Source organism: Camelus bactrianus, chromosome 33 (assembly GCF_048773025.1).
Source record: "Camelus bactrianus isolate YW-2024 breed Bactrian camel chromosome 33, ASM4877302v1, whole genome shotgun sequence".
Classification (NCBI taxonomy): domain Eukaryota; kingdom Metazoa; phylum Chordata; class Mammalia; order Artiodactyla; family Camelidae; genus Camelus; species Camelus bactrianus.
In genome coordinates, this window is record NC_133571.1 from 18,987,290 (window position 1) to 19,006,030 (window position 18,741).

The 18,741-nt window shown below is 39.7% G+C and overlaps 1 protein-coding gene across 7 annotated transcripts in view; it reads right to left on the minus strand.

Annotated features, from left to right (window-relative positions):
- Nucleotides 1-18,741, minus strand: part of CDON (cell adhesion associated, oncogene regulated) — an 87,546-nt gene that overhangs the window by 52,626 nt on the left and 16,179 nt on the right. For all 7 annotated transcript variants that reach the window (XR_012503880.1, XR_012503879.1, XR_012503878.1 and 4 more), the window contains exons 2-3: nucleotides 2,181-2,317; nucleotides 210-482 (exon numbers count right to left, since the gene is read on the minus strand). Coding sequence is in view for 4 of the 7 variants with exons in the window: in XM_045521693.2 (XP_045377649.2) it covers nucleotides 210-482; nucleotides 2,181-2,256 (349 nt within the window). In the remaining 3 variants the exon portion in view is untranslated. The remainder of the gene's footprint in view (nucleotides 1-209; nucleotides 483-2,180; nucleotides 2,318-18,741) is intronic.

Here is an 18,741-nt window from a genome sequence, read left to right on the forward strand (position 1 = left end):
CCCCTTGTTACAGATGAAGACACTCGGCTAGGCTTACAGAAAGTCAAGCACATTTATTTCCCCAGGTGAAGCGCACAGTAAGCGTCAAGGGATGAGAACTCATATGTGTCTGACTCCAACGCCCATGCTCATCCCATTACTCAAAAAATGCAAGTATTAACAGTAATCTCAGGAAAAAGCATCTATAACAGGAACAAAACTAGACTCACCTGCAATGGATACAGTTGCAGGACCGCTCACAACCGCACCGACGCTGTTGTTGGCAATGCACTGGTAATCACCCGAAAGGGAGGGGTTGAGAGAAAGAATAGTCAGCGTGCCCCGATGAACCTTAATCTGGTCCTCGTTTCTGTCCAATCTTTTTCCATTATGCAACCATGAGATATGCGCGGTCACAGGTTTAGCAGAACAGTGCAGCACTACAGGTCCACCAAGTTTCTGGACAGCAGACAATGGCTCAGAAGTAAAAAAAGGTGCCAAGTCTACAAGAGAACATTCCCCATGTGCAAAGGGGCGCGGGGAGTGGGAGAGAAGAGGGCATCAGGGGAGAGAGAAAGAAGAGTACATTAAATACACTTCATCCGAATCAATACAACTCAAGGCAATCCCTTATTTTTATCTGTATGCTATGGCCTTTAGAGCTTGTAAAAGTTCTAGGGACATTCTTTCTTATGTTTTGAAAGAAAAAGAGCAACATACTGCCATAGAACTTCACAGTTTGGGCAGAATAGATAAGAATCCTTATGCTATAAATCAAACAAAACACTAACTTTATAAATGAGAGACGGCAAACTGCTTTTTTAATGAAGGCGTTTTTAAGAAATGGAAGTTAATGGGGGGAGGGTACAGCTCAGTGGTACAGCACGTGCTTAGCATGCACGAGGTCCTGGGTTCAATCTCCAGTACCTCCATCAAAAAAATAATAATTAAAAAAATTTTTTTTAAGAAATGGAAGAATCTGAAAAAGAGAAGATGACTTTTATTAAATAAAAAGAATTATCTCCCATGTTACCAGTAGGAATTGACTTTAAGGGCAAATTATTTTTATAGATAAAGGCTATGGTACTTCTTGACTACTTCCTTTTAATATAAAATAATGTTCAACTTGTAAGAAAACAGAAGCAGAAAGTCAAGAAGCCAAACTGAAATACAAAGTCTATTTTTTTTTTTTTTTTGGATATAAGGATAAACAGGGTATCAATCTCAATATTTTTATTTAGTGTTCAGAATAGTTTCATCTCTTACGTCTGTTCCTCCAGGAACTTGGCGGGGAGGGGTTTCCACACTCAAGTATCAAAATAAATTCCTCTCCTCCACCCAGAAGAGGGTGGGGGACAGGAATACTATTAATCTGGTGCAATAAAATACTTAAATTTAAAAAAAATAAAAAATTGCTGAATCTACTCTTACAGGATATTTTACCAGAAATGAAGATCAAGGGAAAAGCCTTCACTGAATCTGAGGTTGTTGTTGAGCAAAAGAAAAACAGAAACAAAATTGCTAAATCAATTTTCCCTTCCTAAATTCAATATAGTTACACAGTATTTTTAACAGATATAGGATTAAATAAATATCACTGAATAAATAAACATGACTGTATTTGTATATACTTCTATATAAATCTTCATGAAAATCTAAAATAAAAAGAAATGCATGTCGGCCCCGTATTAGGCTCGGGCTTATATACACATTTAACAATGAACACATTTAAGCTTCTCAGAAACGCAAACAGTTAGACAAGAAATTAGGCAAGGTCACAAGGGACCTGGGATTTGAATCAAGTCCTTTCTCTCCAAGTTGAGTACTGTTACACACTGACTCTAAAATTTCTAGTTGGTGGTGTGTAGTCAGCATTTTATTCCTATTACAATTTCCAAATTCAGAAATTTGTAACATATCCTCATTGAAAAAAAGCATGATCAGAAAATATTTATTTTTAAGGCAACAAAAGGAATAAATTACAAGGACAGTGATGGGAAAGCCCTAGGTGCCCAGAAGCACTACCAGGAGGTCCCAAAATTGCTTAATTAATCAAATTTTTAAAATCATTCCACTAGTCAAACCTTAGGAATGCCTTTAGAAGCCATGACTACTGGCAAACATTAGAGTTGAAGCTGGCTTTTTGTAGGATTTAAGATGAGGAAAAGCTTCAGCCAAAAAAGACCATGTTCCCCTCTTACCTGAGCTCACAGAAGAGCACAGAATCGGAAGACTGACGTACAGCAGTGTCTGTAAGGGTCCCAGGTCTGGATGCATCGCGCCAGATAACAGAAGCGGGCAGGACAGACTTCCAGAGCAAAATCCAGAACCTGGCTCACTAAAAGACATTCAAAAACAAAAACCAAAAAAAAAAAAAAAAAAAAGAAGAAGAAGAAATTCTAAATAACAAAAACATCTGAAATCTTTTATCTGAACAGCCAGAGTTGTGACCACGATGCCTGCCATCTATTTGGAAAGCTCAGTATAGAGAATGTCAAATACAAGGCATTTAATGATCTATAGCGTCTCAATTCACAAACTAATCTCTAGACATTAAATTAAAGGAGTTCTGCTCACTCCTCCAAGATACTAAGATACCTCCTGTTACACAGAACCTATCACGCCACATGAATACATAACCACCTTGAGCTCATTTGTTGGTACCTCCCAAATATCCCAAACTCAGCACAATCAAAATGCATTCCTCCTGCACGTTTCTTAAGAGAGAAACAATAACAAAAACAACAAAATGATAACTAACACTGAGATACTGCTTAGTATGGGCCGGACACCATTTCGGTGCTTTTTCTATATTAACCAAATCTTCACAACCACCGTACGAGCTGGGTACTTCTGGTTTCTCCCACCTTTTCAGATGGGGGACTCAGGCTCATGGATTGTGCTGAGGATACACACCAAGGGCAGGCCTGGGTGGGGTTGGGCTTGCCTGCAGAACATCCAAAGGCCAATGTGGTGAGAGTGGACTGAGCCAGGAAATAGAGCACAGGGAAGGCTGGGCCGGCTCCCATCCAGCTTCGAAAGCAGGGGTGAAGATGTGGGAATTTATTCTAACTATGATGGCAGGTCCTTGCAGACTTAGGGGAAGGAGTGACGGGATCTCACTATGCTTTAGAAAGATCACCGGCTGGTGGAGACTAGACTGAAGTGGGGCAGGAATGGAAGAGGGAGACCAAGGGGGAGGTGACGTACTCGCTCAGGAGAGAGATGAGCACATGGGGGTTAGACCAGTGAGCTGACTGAGGAGGCAGTGAGGAGTGACTGGATTCAGAAGACATTCTACAGGTGAACCAGCAGAATTTGCTGAAGGCTTGTGTATGGAGTGTGAGATAAAGAGGATTACTCTTAGTCTTTGGCATAACAGAGTAAATAAAAACTCTGTTTACTGAAACGGGGAAGACGTGGAGAGGGGAAGACAGGCTGAAGAGGAGGCTGCGCACCAGTTGCGTCTCGGCCAAGGTAAGCCTGAGACCTGTGAGGCCTCCAAGTACCGCTGTCAAGCGACAGGTTCGTGGAGGAGCCTGCAGCTGTGGGGAGAAGTCAGACCCGACCAGGCGGATACCAGACCTCTGAAAGCCTTGGCACTAGACGAGCTTCACAGATCCCCCAGAGGAGAGAGAATCCAGCCCTTAGAGACTGAAGGGAGGGGAATGAAGTAGCAATGGGGACTAAGAAGAAGCAATCAAAGAAACAGGAAGAAATCCAGGGGAATGTGGGGTCCAGGGAGAAAAATGGAAAATACTTCTAGGAGAGAGTCATCAACCGTCTCAAACACTGCTGGGAACTAGAATGAGATGAGACACCATTAGAAAGGCGTAATGGAGACCTCGGGTGATGTGTAACAAGATTGGTTTCAATGGAGAAGGGACAAAAGTTTGATGGGTCTGGGACAGAATGGGAAGGGAAGAAACAGAAAAACAGGCACAGAAAACTCCTTCAAGGATATGCTATAACAGGGCAGCAAAAAACAAGGAGAATTGCTGGAGACGGATGGATGGCAGTCGTGGAAAGGTTTGTCTTTGTGTTTTTTAATATAGTGATAATACAGCACATTTACAGAGCTGAAAAAATCTCACAATACCCAGCACTGGTAAGGATGTGGGTATAAATCACTGTGATCTATTGCTGGTGGAAATACAATCAGTAAATTCCTTTTGGAAGGAAAATTATTCATTCATGCAACAAATAGTTGTTGAATGCTTATTATATGCTAGGGACTATTTTAGAAGCTGGGGGTTGAGCAAGTTAAAATATATATAAATAAGAATAAATAACAGACAAAAAGGTATACCTCACATTCTGTAGGTGAGATGGACAATAAGATAAATAAACAAAATTAGTAATATTCGCAAGGTCCCTGCCACCCTCCAGATATATCCCATTCTTTCTCCTCTGTGCTACGTCTACCGCTGCACTCACCACTCTGTCCTGCAGTTTATCTGGTTACATAACTGTGTCCTCTTTAAAGGCAAGAATGATGTCATATTCATCTCTGCAGTTTTTAATGCCTAGCAGAACACAGGCACTTGATGCTTCTTAAAATGAAAGGAACACCTTAATGTGATGTAATTCCCAGAAGTATGTTAAAGAGCAGAATTTGATGAGAATTCTACGTGCCTGCCCATTTGTGCAAAGAAAGGTGAATTCTAACCACTGAAATAAAACTGGGCAGTAATACAAAGCAAAGCACCTGAAGTACAGCCTTGAATAAATCAAATGATATTTCCCAGACTCTGCTCACTTCTCTACGCCAGGTTCTCCAACATCTCCAAGCTGCAAACTGCAGTTTATCTACATTGTGGACTATCAGTTCAAGGACCGCCTTTCAAATGTGTTCTTGCTGAGCTCTTTTTAAAGTGGGAGAAAATACTTCGGTACCACTCAGTGGCAGAAGGGGCCAGCTGTGTGAAAAATTTTCTGGTTTATTTGAATTCTCCCTTGGTTCAAGGGTAAGAACTGACACACCGCGGCTAAGCAGTCAAGGCAAAGTAAACACTCAAACAACTTGTTAACAGGAGAAACTTCCCTGAGAGGATGAGGACAAGGAAGCGTGTTTCTTCCTTTTGCCAAATCTTTCCTCAACTATTTATTTATTGAAAAGCAGTGAAACAAATTCCAGAGTCAACTTTTAACCCCAGCACATGATCTGGTGCGTTACTTCACAGCTGTCCTTTCAAATGCCATAGCTCATTACTGCTACCTAAATATTACCACACGGGAATATGCCGGTCTTTCTGTTAGGGTAACATGCTGTCTGGTGGTTTGGGAGATTGGAAAGAAATTATGACCATGACAGTCATTTACTAAATATTTGTTGACTTGGTTTATATTTACCCATAGCAAGCCTGCTTAGCTTTTTAGAGATTTGTGAAGATGAGAACACGGACCCAGGTTCTGTTGCTCTGTGGGTCAGGTCGCTGGAAATTACAGTCAACAGGCACAAGTGCAACCCGGGTCCAAACTCACTAATAAACATCACTGACCACGAGGAGGGTTAGATGATGTATAAGTCAGAGTATACGCATTAGCACTGTTGAATACTATTGTCATTTTCAAAAGTATATTTTACGAAAGAGGAAACTCTTAATATTAGAGTTATTGCTATTTGACTAGTAACTTACTGGAAAACCAAAAAATATATTTTAACATATATATTTTTTAAATATATATATATCTAACATCCATGTGCAAATATACATAAGTATATACTATAAATGTATATAAGAAATGCATTTTATATTTTAGAATTTATATACACATAAATATAAATGTATAAATATACACAATTTCCCTGCACTGCTCTAGCAAATGAACAATCTGGTCATGTTTATCACAACTGAACAAGGCCCCTACCATCCTTTCACACACAGGCCAGTGGCCTTAACATGTATGTCATCTTCCTTAACCATAAAAATTTCCCCTGGCAAGGGAGACACCGGCCCTAATTTCCTCTGCAAAGAAACTGTTATCCCATCCTCCTCTCACCCTCTTTTCTGACCTGGAAACAGTGTGCAGAGAGAAAAGGTTCACAGTCAGAGGACGCCAGCCCACTCCATCACCCATCCCTTGCAGAAGGTACTTTGGCCTATGTTCTGGCACACAGAACATTCAGATATCCTCAAGCAAAACTTAAAAAAGAGAATTCTAACTTAAACCACATCAGGTAGAACAGAATTCTGATTTAAATCGCATTGTCATTTTTCAGATGTCAAGTGTTTTTCTTACTTAGAATTTTTTTAAGGCGCCCAGTGTGATTAACATAATGCCTGGTGATATTTTAAACAAAATAGTCAAGGTTTTTTTTTTTTCCACAAATTCTGCAATGAATATGCTACTTTTTCAGGTAGAAAACTGTTAACCGTAAGTTTCTACAAATACTCATTGACAAAAAACATACACATTCAACACAGAAAATGTAGAATTCACAAATGTACAAAAAAGAAAAGTAAACATGATGATTCCACCACCTAAAGACAATACATCAATATTTTGATACATTTTCAACTAATCCTTTTCAGGATTTACATAGCTGAGATCATGACACACATGCAACATAGTTTTAAATCCTGTTTTATTCATTTATCATCTATTGATCATGTTTACTTATTAAAACTATTCATAAACATAACTTGTAACGGCTATCGATACTTTCTTGAATGGATGTACTTTAATTTGCTTAGCCATTCCCTACTGGATAGTTATGCTATACCTTTTTCACATATGTGTGTATATATGTATGGTTTTCTAAATTTTTTTTGCTGTTACAGATAATGCTGCTATGAATATCTTTGTCCATAAATCTTTAACCACTCTTCTAATAATGCCCACGTTGATTTTTAAACGTGGAATTATTGGGCCAAGGAGTAAAAACACTTTCAAGACTCAATATATAGATTGCCAAGTTATTTTTCAAAAAGATGGCCACAAGGTGCAACGCCATCCCCAATAACCACCATCATCACAGTGAGGGGCTCCCACTCGCCAACATATTACTTATATCCTTACACTGAGATAAACAAAGTGTGGATTTAAAACATGAATTTGAGAAATTAATTAAAATATCTGATAGGGCATAAAGCAACATTCCTTGTCTAACCTGCTTGGGATTTCTCTATTCTAAATTTACATGAAACTAACTGCAGAAAGTATTGAGAGGAACCGACAATACAGGTCACGCTGATCAAACCTCGTCTATCTCTGAACTTTTGATTACAAAAAACACCATGGACACAAAAATCTCTGCTTTCCCCCCAACATAGGTTAAGGGGTCACTGTTGTTATACCATGTGATTTTAACTTATGTATATGTCTAAAAAATAAATTTGTATGCCAAAACTGCTAATAGACACTTCTTGGCAATATTTGCTGGCCTTCAAAATAGTAAATTACCACTCATCTCAAAACATCATTCTCTCTTCTTACTGTTTTTTTTGTCCATAAAGCATATATATATTTCTACATCCCTCAACTCCTAGAGGCAGTAAAATGACTAAGGACTTGGATTCTAAATTGGGTTCCGTCTCGCCTTACTGTTGGTCATAGGCAAAGACCCAATCAATTCCCCAAGTGAAACACAGAAGTGTTAAGTCTCAGCCAACTCTCTGGTCTCAGAAGGAATGACACGGTCATGAGGAACTTCTTCTACCTCCTTTGTATCTTCAAGGAAGTTAATGGCCAACATAATTCCATCATTTTTGCTGCAGTTCTGAATGGCTGACTTATGTGTCTGAAACGATGATCAGTGGTCACTTTGTCCCTCAAGAAAGCCCCCAGTAGCACAGTCTCTCCAGGGCACACACACACAAAAAGAACGGCTAGTGTAGGGCCCCATTCAACCTGCAAATCAGGGGATAATTCTTTCCTCCATGTGGTAAAAATCTTTATTCACCCACTCTCCTCCCCACTCTCATATGGCCCAAGTGGTGCTCTTCGGGTCCTGGACTGACATCCCTAAAGACTAGCTGGTATCTCCTGACTTACATGGCTTTCTCTAAGCCTTTCCCTCATGTCTACAGAGAAGGCAATTTGTCTTGCATTACAAACTGTACTTTCAAGCCATCCGAGGCTTAGGAGAATTTCTGTCGGCAAGGGAAGCTAAAGGTACGCCTCGTCTCAGAGTAAGAAAGGAAATAGTTCCCTAACATTTGCTTAACTTATTGTTCAGGTTATGAACTTCATGCTTTTATAACCCCTTTTCAACATGCTGCCAGAATAATTGTTTGGGAAAAGTCTTTCCTGAATTTCTAGATTTGATTCCTCTGTTTTTTGAAGGAACGCCTTTGCTTTCCTAAGGATGATCAAAGCCGTCTCTCTGAATTATCCCCTCCCTTGACTCCTATATCAGACTTTCTTGGAGTCTTTGAGGCTTAGGAAATAACTGTGATTAATTTGTGAATAAAAACTCAGCTTTGGGATCAGCATTGTTCTTCAAAATAGAAAATTCTTTAAGTTAGCTTCCTTTTTAAAAGGCATCTTATTCTTCAGGAAATAGTAATTTCCTACTTCAAAAAAAAGATTGATCCTTATTTTCAAACAATCTATTTCAAAACATCTCAACTGTTGAGGGAAAAAAAATGAGTTTCAGCAATAATTAAAAGAAAAAATAAAATATGTATAGTTTAAAATTTTGATTAAATACTGATTAATTCAGCACAGTTTCAATTCTGGAAGTCAAACATACAACACACCTTTTTTCTTAATCCTCTGAACTACCTTGACTTTAATCACAGCCAACTTTAAACCTCCCCTCAAAGTTGTCTTCATTCTGAATATTTGAATAATTCAGCTAAGAAGCAAACATTATTTCCTGCACAGACTTCTGTGAGAAAGAATCCTTACTTTCTCCAAGAACTATTTACTCAATCAATTAATTCTATACATAGGGCATCGACTTTGGGCAAGACCCTGGGAAGGGTATAAAAATAAGGAAGAGGAGGAGGGCATTGCAGCCTAACTGTAAAAGAGGACCTGACCATGATTAATTTTGTAAGAAAAGTGTCCTAAACACAATGAGTAGAAAGTATTAAAAGAGTTCAAAGCAGAGGAATTCACCATTCATTCAACAAATACTTAGTGCGTAACTACTATGTGTCAGGCACTGGGCTGTGCTGAGAACTCAGCCCAGAACGAAACAAGGCAGGACACTGCCTTCACGAGCCTTCGAGTCACAGGAGGACAGGTGACAACTGAGAAGTCATTCAAGCACAGACACCTAACAAAACGACTCAAGTTCTCGCCACTAGGGCTCCTGCAAAGGCATTCCATGTTGTGGATGGCTTCTTTTCATTTGGTGTAAACTTTTATATAACTGTTTCTATCAGAAACTAAGAAATAGTACTTTGATGTTACAGCTTCAGGCAAAGACACACCCACCAGTTTACACGACACTGCAGTTTCTAGTCTGAAAGTACCATATAGAGGAATCTGAACAGCCTGCTACGTCTATGTGGATGCTCTGTGAACAGATGCCAAGAGAGGGAGGTCCGTGAGCATCTTCTCTGCTCTTCCATCTGCAGAGCGTGTGCGTCACCTCCACAACTTGTGGAGTGCTCCGGTGCTTAGCCTTTACTTTGCCGTAAGGTGCTTTCATGAGCTGTAACTGTTTTTAAGTGCCATGTGAATGCAAGATACCTATGTGCCTTTAGAAGCCTTCCCGTCTCCAAGTCCATTTCCTGACTCTCCCCCACCTCCGAAGGGCTTCCTCGCCAGTCCTCCTTCACCAGCCACCACCCTCCGGTCTTCTCTTTCTCCTTTGCTGAGTCCAGCAAACTCACTGCACTACATTTAGGACCAAACTACTTACTCACTTTCAAAATAGTGTTTATCCCCTATACACAAACTTGTTTTCATTGCTTGGTGGATTTATTTTTCTATCTGTGGAAACTGTTTGGCTATCTTGGATTGGGGTGGAATACAACATGATTTGTTTTTTCCCCATCAGAATCAATGGAAATGGTTTTTGCCAAGACGCACGGCTTTGGGGAACTACAGGTTTTCAGGAATTAAAGTCGGTAAGTGAGGATGAAATAGGTGAGCCACAGAATAAAGTAACTACAGGGGCCACTGGAAAACCTGAAGAGTCACTTGACCGACACCGAGAGGGCTGAGAGGACCTCACAGAGGAAACAACGATCAGGTGACTCATTGGGATGAGTTGGGGTGGGGGGAAGCAGGGGGCGTGGCGTATTCCAAGCAGAAGGAATAGTGTGTGTGCAGAATTCTTTAGAGGGAGAGAGGGGCAAGGACAGGAGCAGTGAGAGAGTGAGGCCACACAGGTGAGTAGAGGCTAGACCATAAAAAACAAAAAAAAAGTGGGTTAGGATGTCTGGATTTTTCCCTAAGAAGGGAGTAGTAATAGCTTTTAAGCAGGCAAGGGACAAGATCAGACCTGTGCCTTTGAAAAATCATTTACGCTGCAATGTGGAGAACGGCTGAAGAGGGGTTAGGAGGCTGTTGTGAGAGAGAATGGGGACCCGTCCTAGAGAAATATCAGGGGTAAAGGTAAAAGGTCAAAAATAACTTTAAGACATGGACATATTTAGAAGCTACTTTGGAGGTGGACTTGATAAGACTCAGATAGTGAATGGTTTGCGAACTGGGAAAGAATACGGCTCTCAGACATCTTTGGAATCTATGGTCCAGGTACTTCTGTTTCCCCACTGCTTCGGCCTTCAGTGAAGGAATTACGGCTGCTGTCCAGGTTTCTGGCTTGGACAAGTGAGTGCGTGGATGATGTGTGTTCACTAAGGCAGGAAGTGCACGGGAAGCAGCAGGGCTTCCCATGGTTTGCCGTTGCTGTTCGGCGGGTAGCAGGGAATGGGGAGAATGCATCTTACGGTGTAGAGCTAATGAGCTGAGGTGCAGATAAGAGAAACTCTAAGAAAGATACCTAGTAGACAAGCAAAAGAAACGCTGAAATGCTTGAGAGAGAGGAGGAACTCTTGCTCCCTACTGGGGATGGGGCCTCAGGCTGAATCCTTAAAAACAAAAACAAAAACAAAAACAAAACCCCATGACCTTTAAAGGGGTAGCAATTTGACACTCAACCCACATTATCAATACTACTAATAAAAAAATGTTTAACAAAAAAGGGAAAGATAGAAAATGACATCCCAGGGATGGAGTCAGACACTCAGACTTCTTAAAAATAAGTTTCCAAATGTCACTGGATTTCACACTCATGTACCTTTCAAAGGTACTTCGGTTTAGGGTAATCAGACACATTCCTTCATGAAAGCCTTTGATCAGTGACAGTCTTCACGTGGGCCATGTGGGGTCTTGAGAAATGAGAGTCTCAGCTGGCAGGCATCCTTCGGTGGGTTTACTGGAGGGGTGGGTAGGGGCAGGAGAAGGGTGAGGAAAGAGAAGCAAAGAGAGTGCTACCCTAAGTCCAGTGGCAACACATAGTCAGCACGTTCGTCTCTGGGGGTTATTCTCGATGCTTTTAGAAACTAGAGGATCCCTTAAAGTAGTCCTGTGCAACTGACAATGATGTGTTCTCCGGCCACGTGGCTGGGAGGCAGTACGAGGCACATACAAGTCTTGTAAAAGTAGAGCTGCAGGGTATCCAAAAGCCCCAGGCCCTGGGCAGGCCGCTCTCTTACCAGAACTCAGCCTCGCTGTTGGATGTGCAGCTCTTGGTGGTACCCACTTCGAGAGCGCAGAAGGTTGGCACAGCCATTCAGATCAACATTTTTTAACATGTTGACACCTACAGACTTCACAGCCCCTCCCCCACTCCTGCAGGGTCTCCATCAAGTCAGCCAAGCACGCACCCTGATCCTGCCGCCTGCAGAAGCACTTCCTTTCACTGTGGACCGTCAAAAGTGGAGGAAGAAAATGGAAGTGACTTGGAGTTATGGCACCAAAAAGGCCAAATGAGCAAAGAAATAATCAACTCCACATGAGCCACTTCAGCTCCCACACAATGGAAAGGGCCCAGGACTAACCCCAGGAAAGGTCACTGAGATCAAAGGTCACCAGCAGAAAAAGGCAACAGTGAGGGGCTGCCAGCTGCACCAGGAATCAATGTGGTCTTAATTACACACCGACAGAGGAGGGGTCGGAGCCAGAGCCCAGTCGGGTTCTATTCACAATATTGGCGTGTTTAAAAAAAAGTCAAGTGTTCCTGTCCCACTCTGTTTCAAAGAGACTATTTCTTCCTGCTTCTAGAGCACAGGAAACCAAGAATTGTGGAGATAAGATAATTCTGGCATCCACAGTGAGCTGGCCGGGAGAATTACGAATATTTAAAAGCTTAGCTGCATAGAGACAGTAAAATTCTAAAAAGTGACTTGGGAGAGATTTTTAAAAACACAAAATACAGCAAGTTTCAAGGGGATGACTTTGCAAGCATCATAGAGTCAACACTTGCCAAAAACCCAACACTCAGTAGATTTTCAGGTTTGTCGTTGGAATTGGCTTCATGGGAAAAAATAACAGAATTACGGTAACCACAGAACAAATGCCAAACGCAAAATTTTAAGTTTGCAAAGAACTAGCTAACCTTGAACGGACTGAGGTTATAAAGATCCAAACAGACATCTGGCTAACCTTCTTTGTTGGAGAATGAGAAGGAGAAATACGAAAACATTTGAAAAAGAGCTGTAGATAAGTGTTAGGTAATAAAACTAATATAGTTGTTAATAAGTCCAGTGCTTTGCTCAGACCTTACCAAATGGAATGAATTTTCCCCTGGCCATTACAAAAGACACCGTAATGGGGTCTGGTTTAGATTTCATTTCAATAACAGGGAAATAAGAACTCAAGGAGAAATTCATTTCCATGAAATACATTCTAATATATACAGTCAAACATTTAGGAAAAAGCAAAATAAGAAAGATTCAGAAATCGAAGAAAAAACATCTTTGCTGCAAATAAACTTGAATCAATGCTGGTTGAGCACTGGATCTCTCTCACAATGATTTTTATATTATATTACCTGCTGAATTATGAATTTCCTGGAGACCTGGAACATAGTGATATGAAATTTCCAAGGACCTTCGTCCATCTTTAAACTTGGCCTCATAACAGTAACTGAAGGAGTCTAGATTGCTCAGGAGGCCCTGCTTTGTTCAAGTTGGTGATGTGAATTAGGTCAGATCCAGCTTCATCGAAGCTGTTATGGCTCCATGTCAGCACACTGGGCACTGATAATGAGACACTTCAAGCACCCTCATAAGTTGGCATACGAGTCAATCACAGATTCCCACGCACTTAGTACACAATCACCACAAAAGGAAGGATAAATCTAAAGATAAATAAAAAACAGACGTTGGCCTGTTGGAAGAAAACCTGCATTCCCAGACACTTTGATAGGCAATGAAAAATCAAAGAAACAATCAAGATACAATGTCCTGAAGAAATAGAAAACAGAAAAACAAATCAATCTCATGGTTACAGGGGAAGGGGGAGGGAAGGGGTACATTTGGGAGTTTGAAATTTGCAATGTTAGCTACTATATATAAAAATAGATTTCAAAAAAGCTTCTTCTGTATAGCACAGGGAACTACATTGCTATAGTAATACATCTGTAATAATCTTTAACAAAAAAGAATATGAAAATGAATATATGTATGTATATGCATGACTGGGACATTGTGCTGCACACCAGAAATGGATACATTGTAACTGACTGTATTTCAATTTAAAAAAAAAAAAAAAGGATAGAGATATCTTTCTAAATGCAGCACAATATAGCATGACATTTTAGTCCAACTGGGAGAGCCCGAGACAGTTGTAGCACTGGGTCCTGTCTGTCCACCAGAAAGGAAGCAAAGCTTGTTGGGACAACTCTGCTGGGCTGCGTATGGACAAACCAGCAGCTGCTGCTTTGTGACATTACGTTGGGCAACAGTAAACAGGATGGTCAAAAGAAAGAATTCAAGGAAACACCGATGCAGGAGTCACACACACGTATACAAGACACACAGACACCCCAGGAAAACCGCAGCAGCAGACAGACCCAACCTGGAAGACAGATAAACTTACTCCAATGATGCTTCTCTGGGCAAAACTTTTCTGAAAATCCTTTGTTAATTATTTTCAGTGTCCATGTAGAAACAAGGCATAAAAGTCATCTCATTAGGTTATGATCACACCTGATTTTGACCTCCATGTAATCTTAACTCCATCATCATCACCCAATTAATTCATGAATGGTTATTTCCCAAAAGAACTCAAGAACACCAAAAAATTTTTTTAGAAGTGCCATGACTAAAAAAGATAATTTCAAAAGAACTCCAAACTTCTTGGTACAGTAACAGCAATGTGAGATTAAATATACAGCTTCCTGAGGTGACAGACTTCTTCAAAGACACAATTCTCATTTAGATATGTGAGTTCTGGTGTATTTCTTAAGTCTTTCATATCACACTGTACTCACGTTTCCTCAGTGCACAGCACTTGTCATACCTGACAATGTATAGAATACACGTTACACGTTGATACATCCACAGACCTTGTAGCTGGACTTGTAAGGACTCATCACTAGCTTCAACGCACAACGTGTGGATTTGGGGTTTGGCTTTGTTTTTTGGTGAGATTTACCAAAATTAGAAGAGAATTATGAGTTTACTGTTTACATAATGACAGATGATTAATTTCAGTCTTAAAAGTCTAAGAATGCTGTGGGCTGGATCCTGAGCTTAATTTTCTAAAATCTCTTCACTCAACCCATTTTCTAACACACATTATGAATGGAGGTGGAAGCTGTAACCCAAAGGCACAAAAAGCAGTTTCTCGTTCACTTATACAACAAAAATGTGTCAAGTACCTATGTTCAAGATAGCTGGGGAAAAAAGACGGGCAGAGGGAAGATGAAGTAAAATAAAACAGCAGAGCCCTTGATCTCATTCCCTAAACCTCTGACATCTTTAACGCCCGGCTTACACACAAACAGGAGCATTTAAAACTTTTCTGAGGTCTAAAAAAGTTTCGAAAACTGACAGGGGTCCTAATTTTTTAAACAATATATTTTAAAAACATTTAATAAGTACATTTTAAATATTTTTTTAAGTTAATAATTGGTGATCTAAAGTAATGGATTTCTTTTTCCTTCGGAATGTTATCCAGGCAGAACATGTATTAATTTAGTGTGGCTTAGGTTCTGTCTGCAAGTGGAAAAAAAAAACCCACGATTTTTTCCCCCAGCTTTAGAATTCTATGACAAGCATTTTACAAGCGCTGTGTTTAAAATGAAAAAGCACTTAAAAGCTTGTATGCACCTCTTCCACTGGTTTTGCCTCATCTTTGGCAGCCTCCAAAAATGACTGTGTAATGAGAGAGGAGAGGGGGAGAGAAAACAGCAAAGGTATCCAAAATCAACAAAATTTCAGCTCTAAAAATTAAATCAAAAGCATATAGTTCAGCACTTCAGTTTGCAAGCAAAAAAGAGACTGTGTTCACTCGTATTAAAAAAAAAAAAAAAAAAGCAGGTTGAAAAGAAAAAGAAGTAAGACACAAGTTTATGATTTCACTGTAAGAACCTGGACAGGAAGTCCCTTTACTTTGCATTCAGGTAAAGAAACTGCAGAAAATTCCCTGGCGAACTTTCTTGCTTTGTGAAAAGCGTCCTCCTCCATTTTCCAGTCAAATGATCTGTGAGGTTTTCACAGAATTCTGGAAACACTGTGAGAAACATGTACACAATGGAAAAGACAGGCCTTCTCATGAAAACACGGTGTTTATCTTAGAAAAGAACCATTGGTTATGGAGCAAACAGCCCTGCCAATTTGCAGACTACTTAGTTATCAGCTTTCCAAGAACTTACATTTAAAACATCTCACAGCGCCACATAATCATCTCCTTTTTCTCTTCCCAGCTTCCCTGCCAACCTGAGTAAGTACTTGAGAGGAAAAGGCCCAGATGGCAGGTGTGGGTGTTCCAAAGCGTCAGATATTATTTTGTTTATTTGAATTACATTCTTTGCTTAAGCAGCCTCAGGGTACAAATAAAACATACTACTAATTAAAATAACCAACAGCGGTACTAATAAAACATCTAAAAAGCAGCTTTTATAGAGAAACTTTTTAGGCGTTCGCCTCCTGATCTCAATCTATGGAACAACGAAGGTACACTTAAAACTAAGTGAGACATTTCCATTTCTGTTGGAGAAGGATAAGAATCCAGTTTAAGTCCGCCGTCAGAGAGAGAATCCTGCTGGAGACACATGGTGTCATAAGCACGTGGGCACCAATCTCACAGATGGAGAAACATCTAGCGGGAGAAACAGCAAAGACACCACATCCAATCTGGGTAACTGTACACGGATAGTTCACGAAATTTAATCTAGAGCATTGGTTCCCAGACTTTTGGATTCCAGTAACCAGTAACATCTAAAAAGAAAACAAAACACCGCTATGTCCCCTGTTAAGACTGCCAACAATTCACCAAGTTTAAAAAAAAGAAAAATGCCATCTACTGTCATTACTGGAGCAGAACAAGATGTAGGCAAAAGAAGAACTTACAGAATACATCCAGCTGTAGGAAGGAATCACTACATGGCTTTTGGCTGGTTTTTTCTCTTTTCACTCCAGGCAAATATAAAACCTCCATTATGAACCATGCTGGTTTGAAGATCAATCTTGAGAAATGATTAATCTAAAGACTTAAGTTTTCACTGTCTTAAATTATGTTACAACAGCTCAACACCAGCATTTGGTTATAAAATAGGCTAAGTCACGTGTCCCCTAATGGAGAAATAAACACAGATATGCTGCAACTTCTCATCCTGAATGTCCACCAGTAGATCTCCCGAAAGCAGTGTTTTCCCTCTTCTCAGTACTGACAGGTTTCTGTCACTTAAAAAGACCCCACTGGTCTGTGCCATCCCTACTTTTCATTAGTAACATTCCCCTCCCCAAATAGGCCAGACTTGCAGATCTTACTGGGAAACTGTTGTTTCAGAGGCAGAAACTTTGTCCTGTGTATCCGTAATTCAGCTCAAAAGATTCCCAGTCTCTCTTCACTCTCACTGCATTCTGTTCTCAAATTTTGTTTTAAAACTTCTTTCCTTCTTCAGTAATGGCCTTGATTTTCATTTTAATCTGATTTCCCCTGGGTAAAAATTGTAGCCAAGGAGAAGTCATGCAGGGAAAATACAGAATTTGGTTTTACCTGACTCATCATACTGTTGAAAAATAACAGAACAAAACAGAACTAGGCTGATGGTCTAGATATTTATAGATCCCATAAATGTAGAAAATTTCAACCAGATCTGGATTAAACACTAGTCTGTCGGTTCCACGAGGGAAGGGAATGTGTTTTGCTCACCACCGTATATCTGACACTAACATCTTGCACAACATGAGTGCTTAATAAATGTTGATAAATGATTAAATGTATATTGAGAGAAACCCAGCAATGTTTCCTAGGAATTATATGTGACCTCAACACACTACTAATTTAATATGCTTAAAGACCTTCTAGCAAATCAAAAGAGAAATGACTGGAATGGTCTGATACTCTCAGACAGTTGTGGAAGAGAATCAGCACTGAAGTTTTACGATCTGTTCACTGAGTTTATCCATGTTTACCCCATGTTTACTTACTTTCTATTATGCAATTTTTAAAAATCAAGAGCTAATAATTATGTAATATAATTTGATAGGTACTGAGACCAAATGACTATCAAAGTACATGATGTAGTGCACAAAAAAAACATAAAAATGAAAAGAGTTCAAATAATGGATGTTATCAAAAGGTCTTTTAAATCTAAGGGGAGAAAAGATACTACAGCCAACACCAGAAACACTGCTACTTTTGCTCACAAACAGAAATGACTCGGTAGTTGTGAAACATCCATCACGATCTTACACATTCTAAAGGCATAGGACTGACAGTGGGTAAATGGAAATGGTACTTTTAGGATTGTCATAAGGGTTTGTCGCTAAAACAAATACAGTGGACTCCTCATACACTTATGGAGAGATTGGCATGACAGGCTACAATATCAGGCTTTTTAGACATAGAAGCCAATTAAGTGTCCATCAACAGAGGAATGGATAAAGAAGATGTGGTACATATACACAATGGAATATAATTCAGCCATGAAAACAATGAAATTTTGCCATCTGCAACAATATGGATGGACCTGGAGGATATTATGTTCAGTGAAATAAATTAGACAAAGACAAATACTGTATGTCTTCACTTATATGTGGAATATAAAGCAAGCAAACAAATGTAACAAAACAAAACAGACTTACAGATATGGAGAACAAGCTAGTGGCTACCAGTGGGGAGGGAGGCAGGGGAGGGGCAAGATAGGTGAAGGGGATTCAGAAGTACAAACTACTAGGTACAAAAAAAAAAAAAAAAAAAAGATGCAAAAAACCAGCCAACTTTTATGTTAAATTTATATGGAGTATAATCTATACAAATATGGAATCACTACGTTTAATACTTGAAACTAATATTATAAGTCAACAATACTTCAATTAAAACAAAAAGGTTTTTACATTGAAATTTTTTTAAATTTTAAAAATAAAATAAAATATCAGGGTTTTTTTAATCATACATAGTCACGTTTCCTACAGTACGATATAAACTTTTGTACAGTCAAAATCGTGTAACCAAAATTCTACCACACAGTGCTACTACCAAACAGGAAGATACCTCTCTAGGAAGCATTTCAAGCATACTTGAAGAGCACTGGCCAAATTAACTGGGTCAAACCACAAAGAGTTTTATAAACTTCCCTAGAACCATCAAGTCAATCTGTCTCACATCTTGTCAATACTTCTT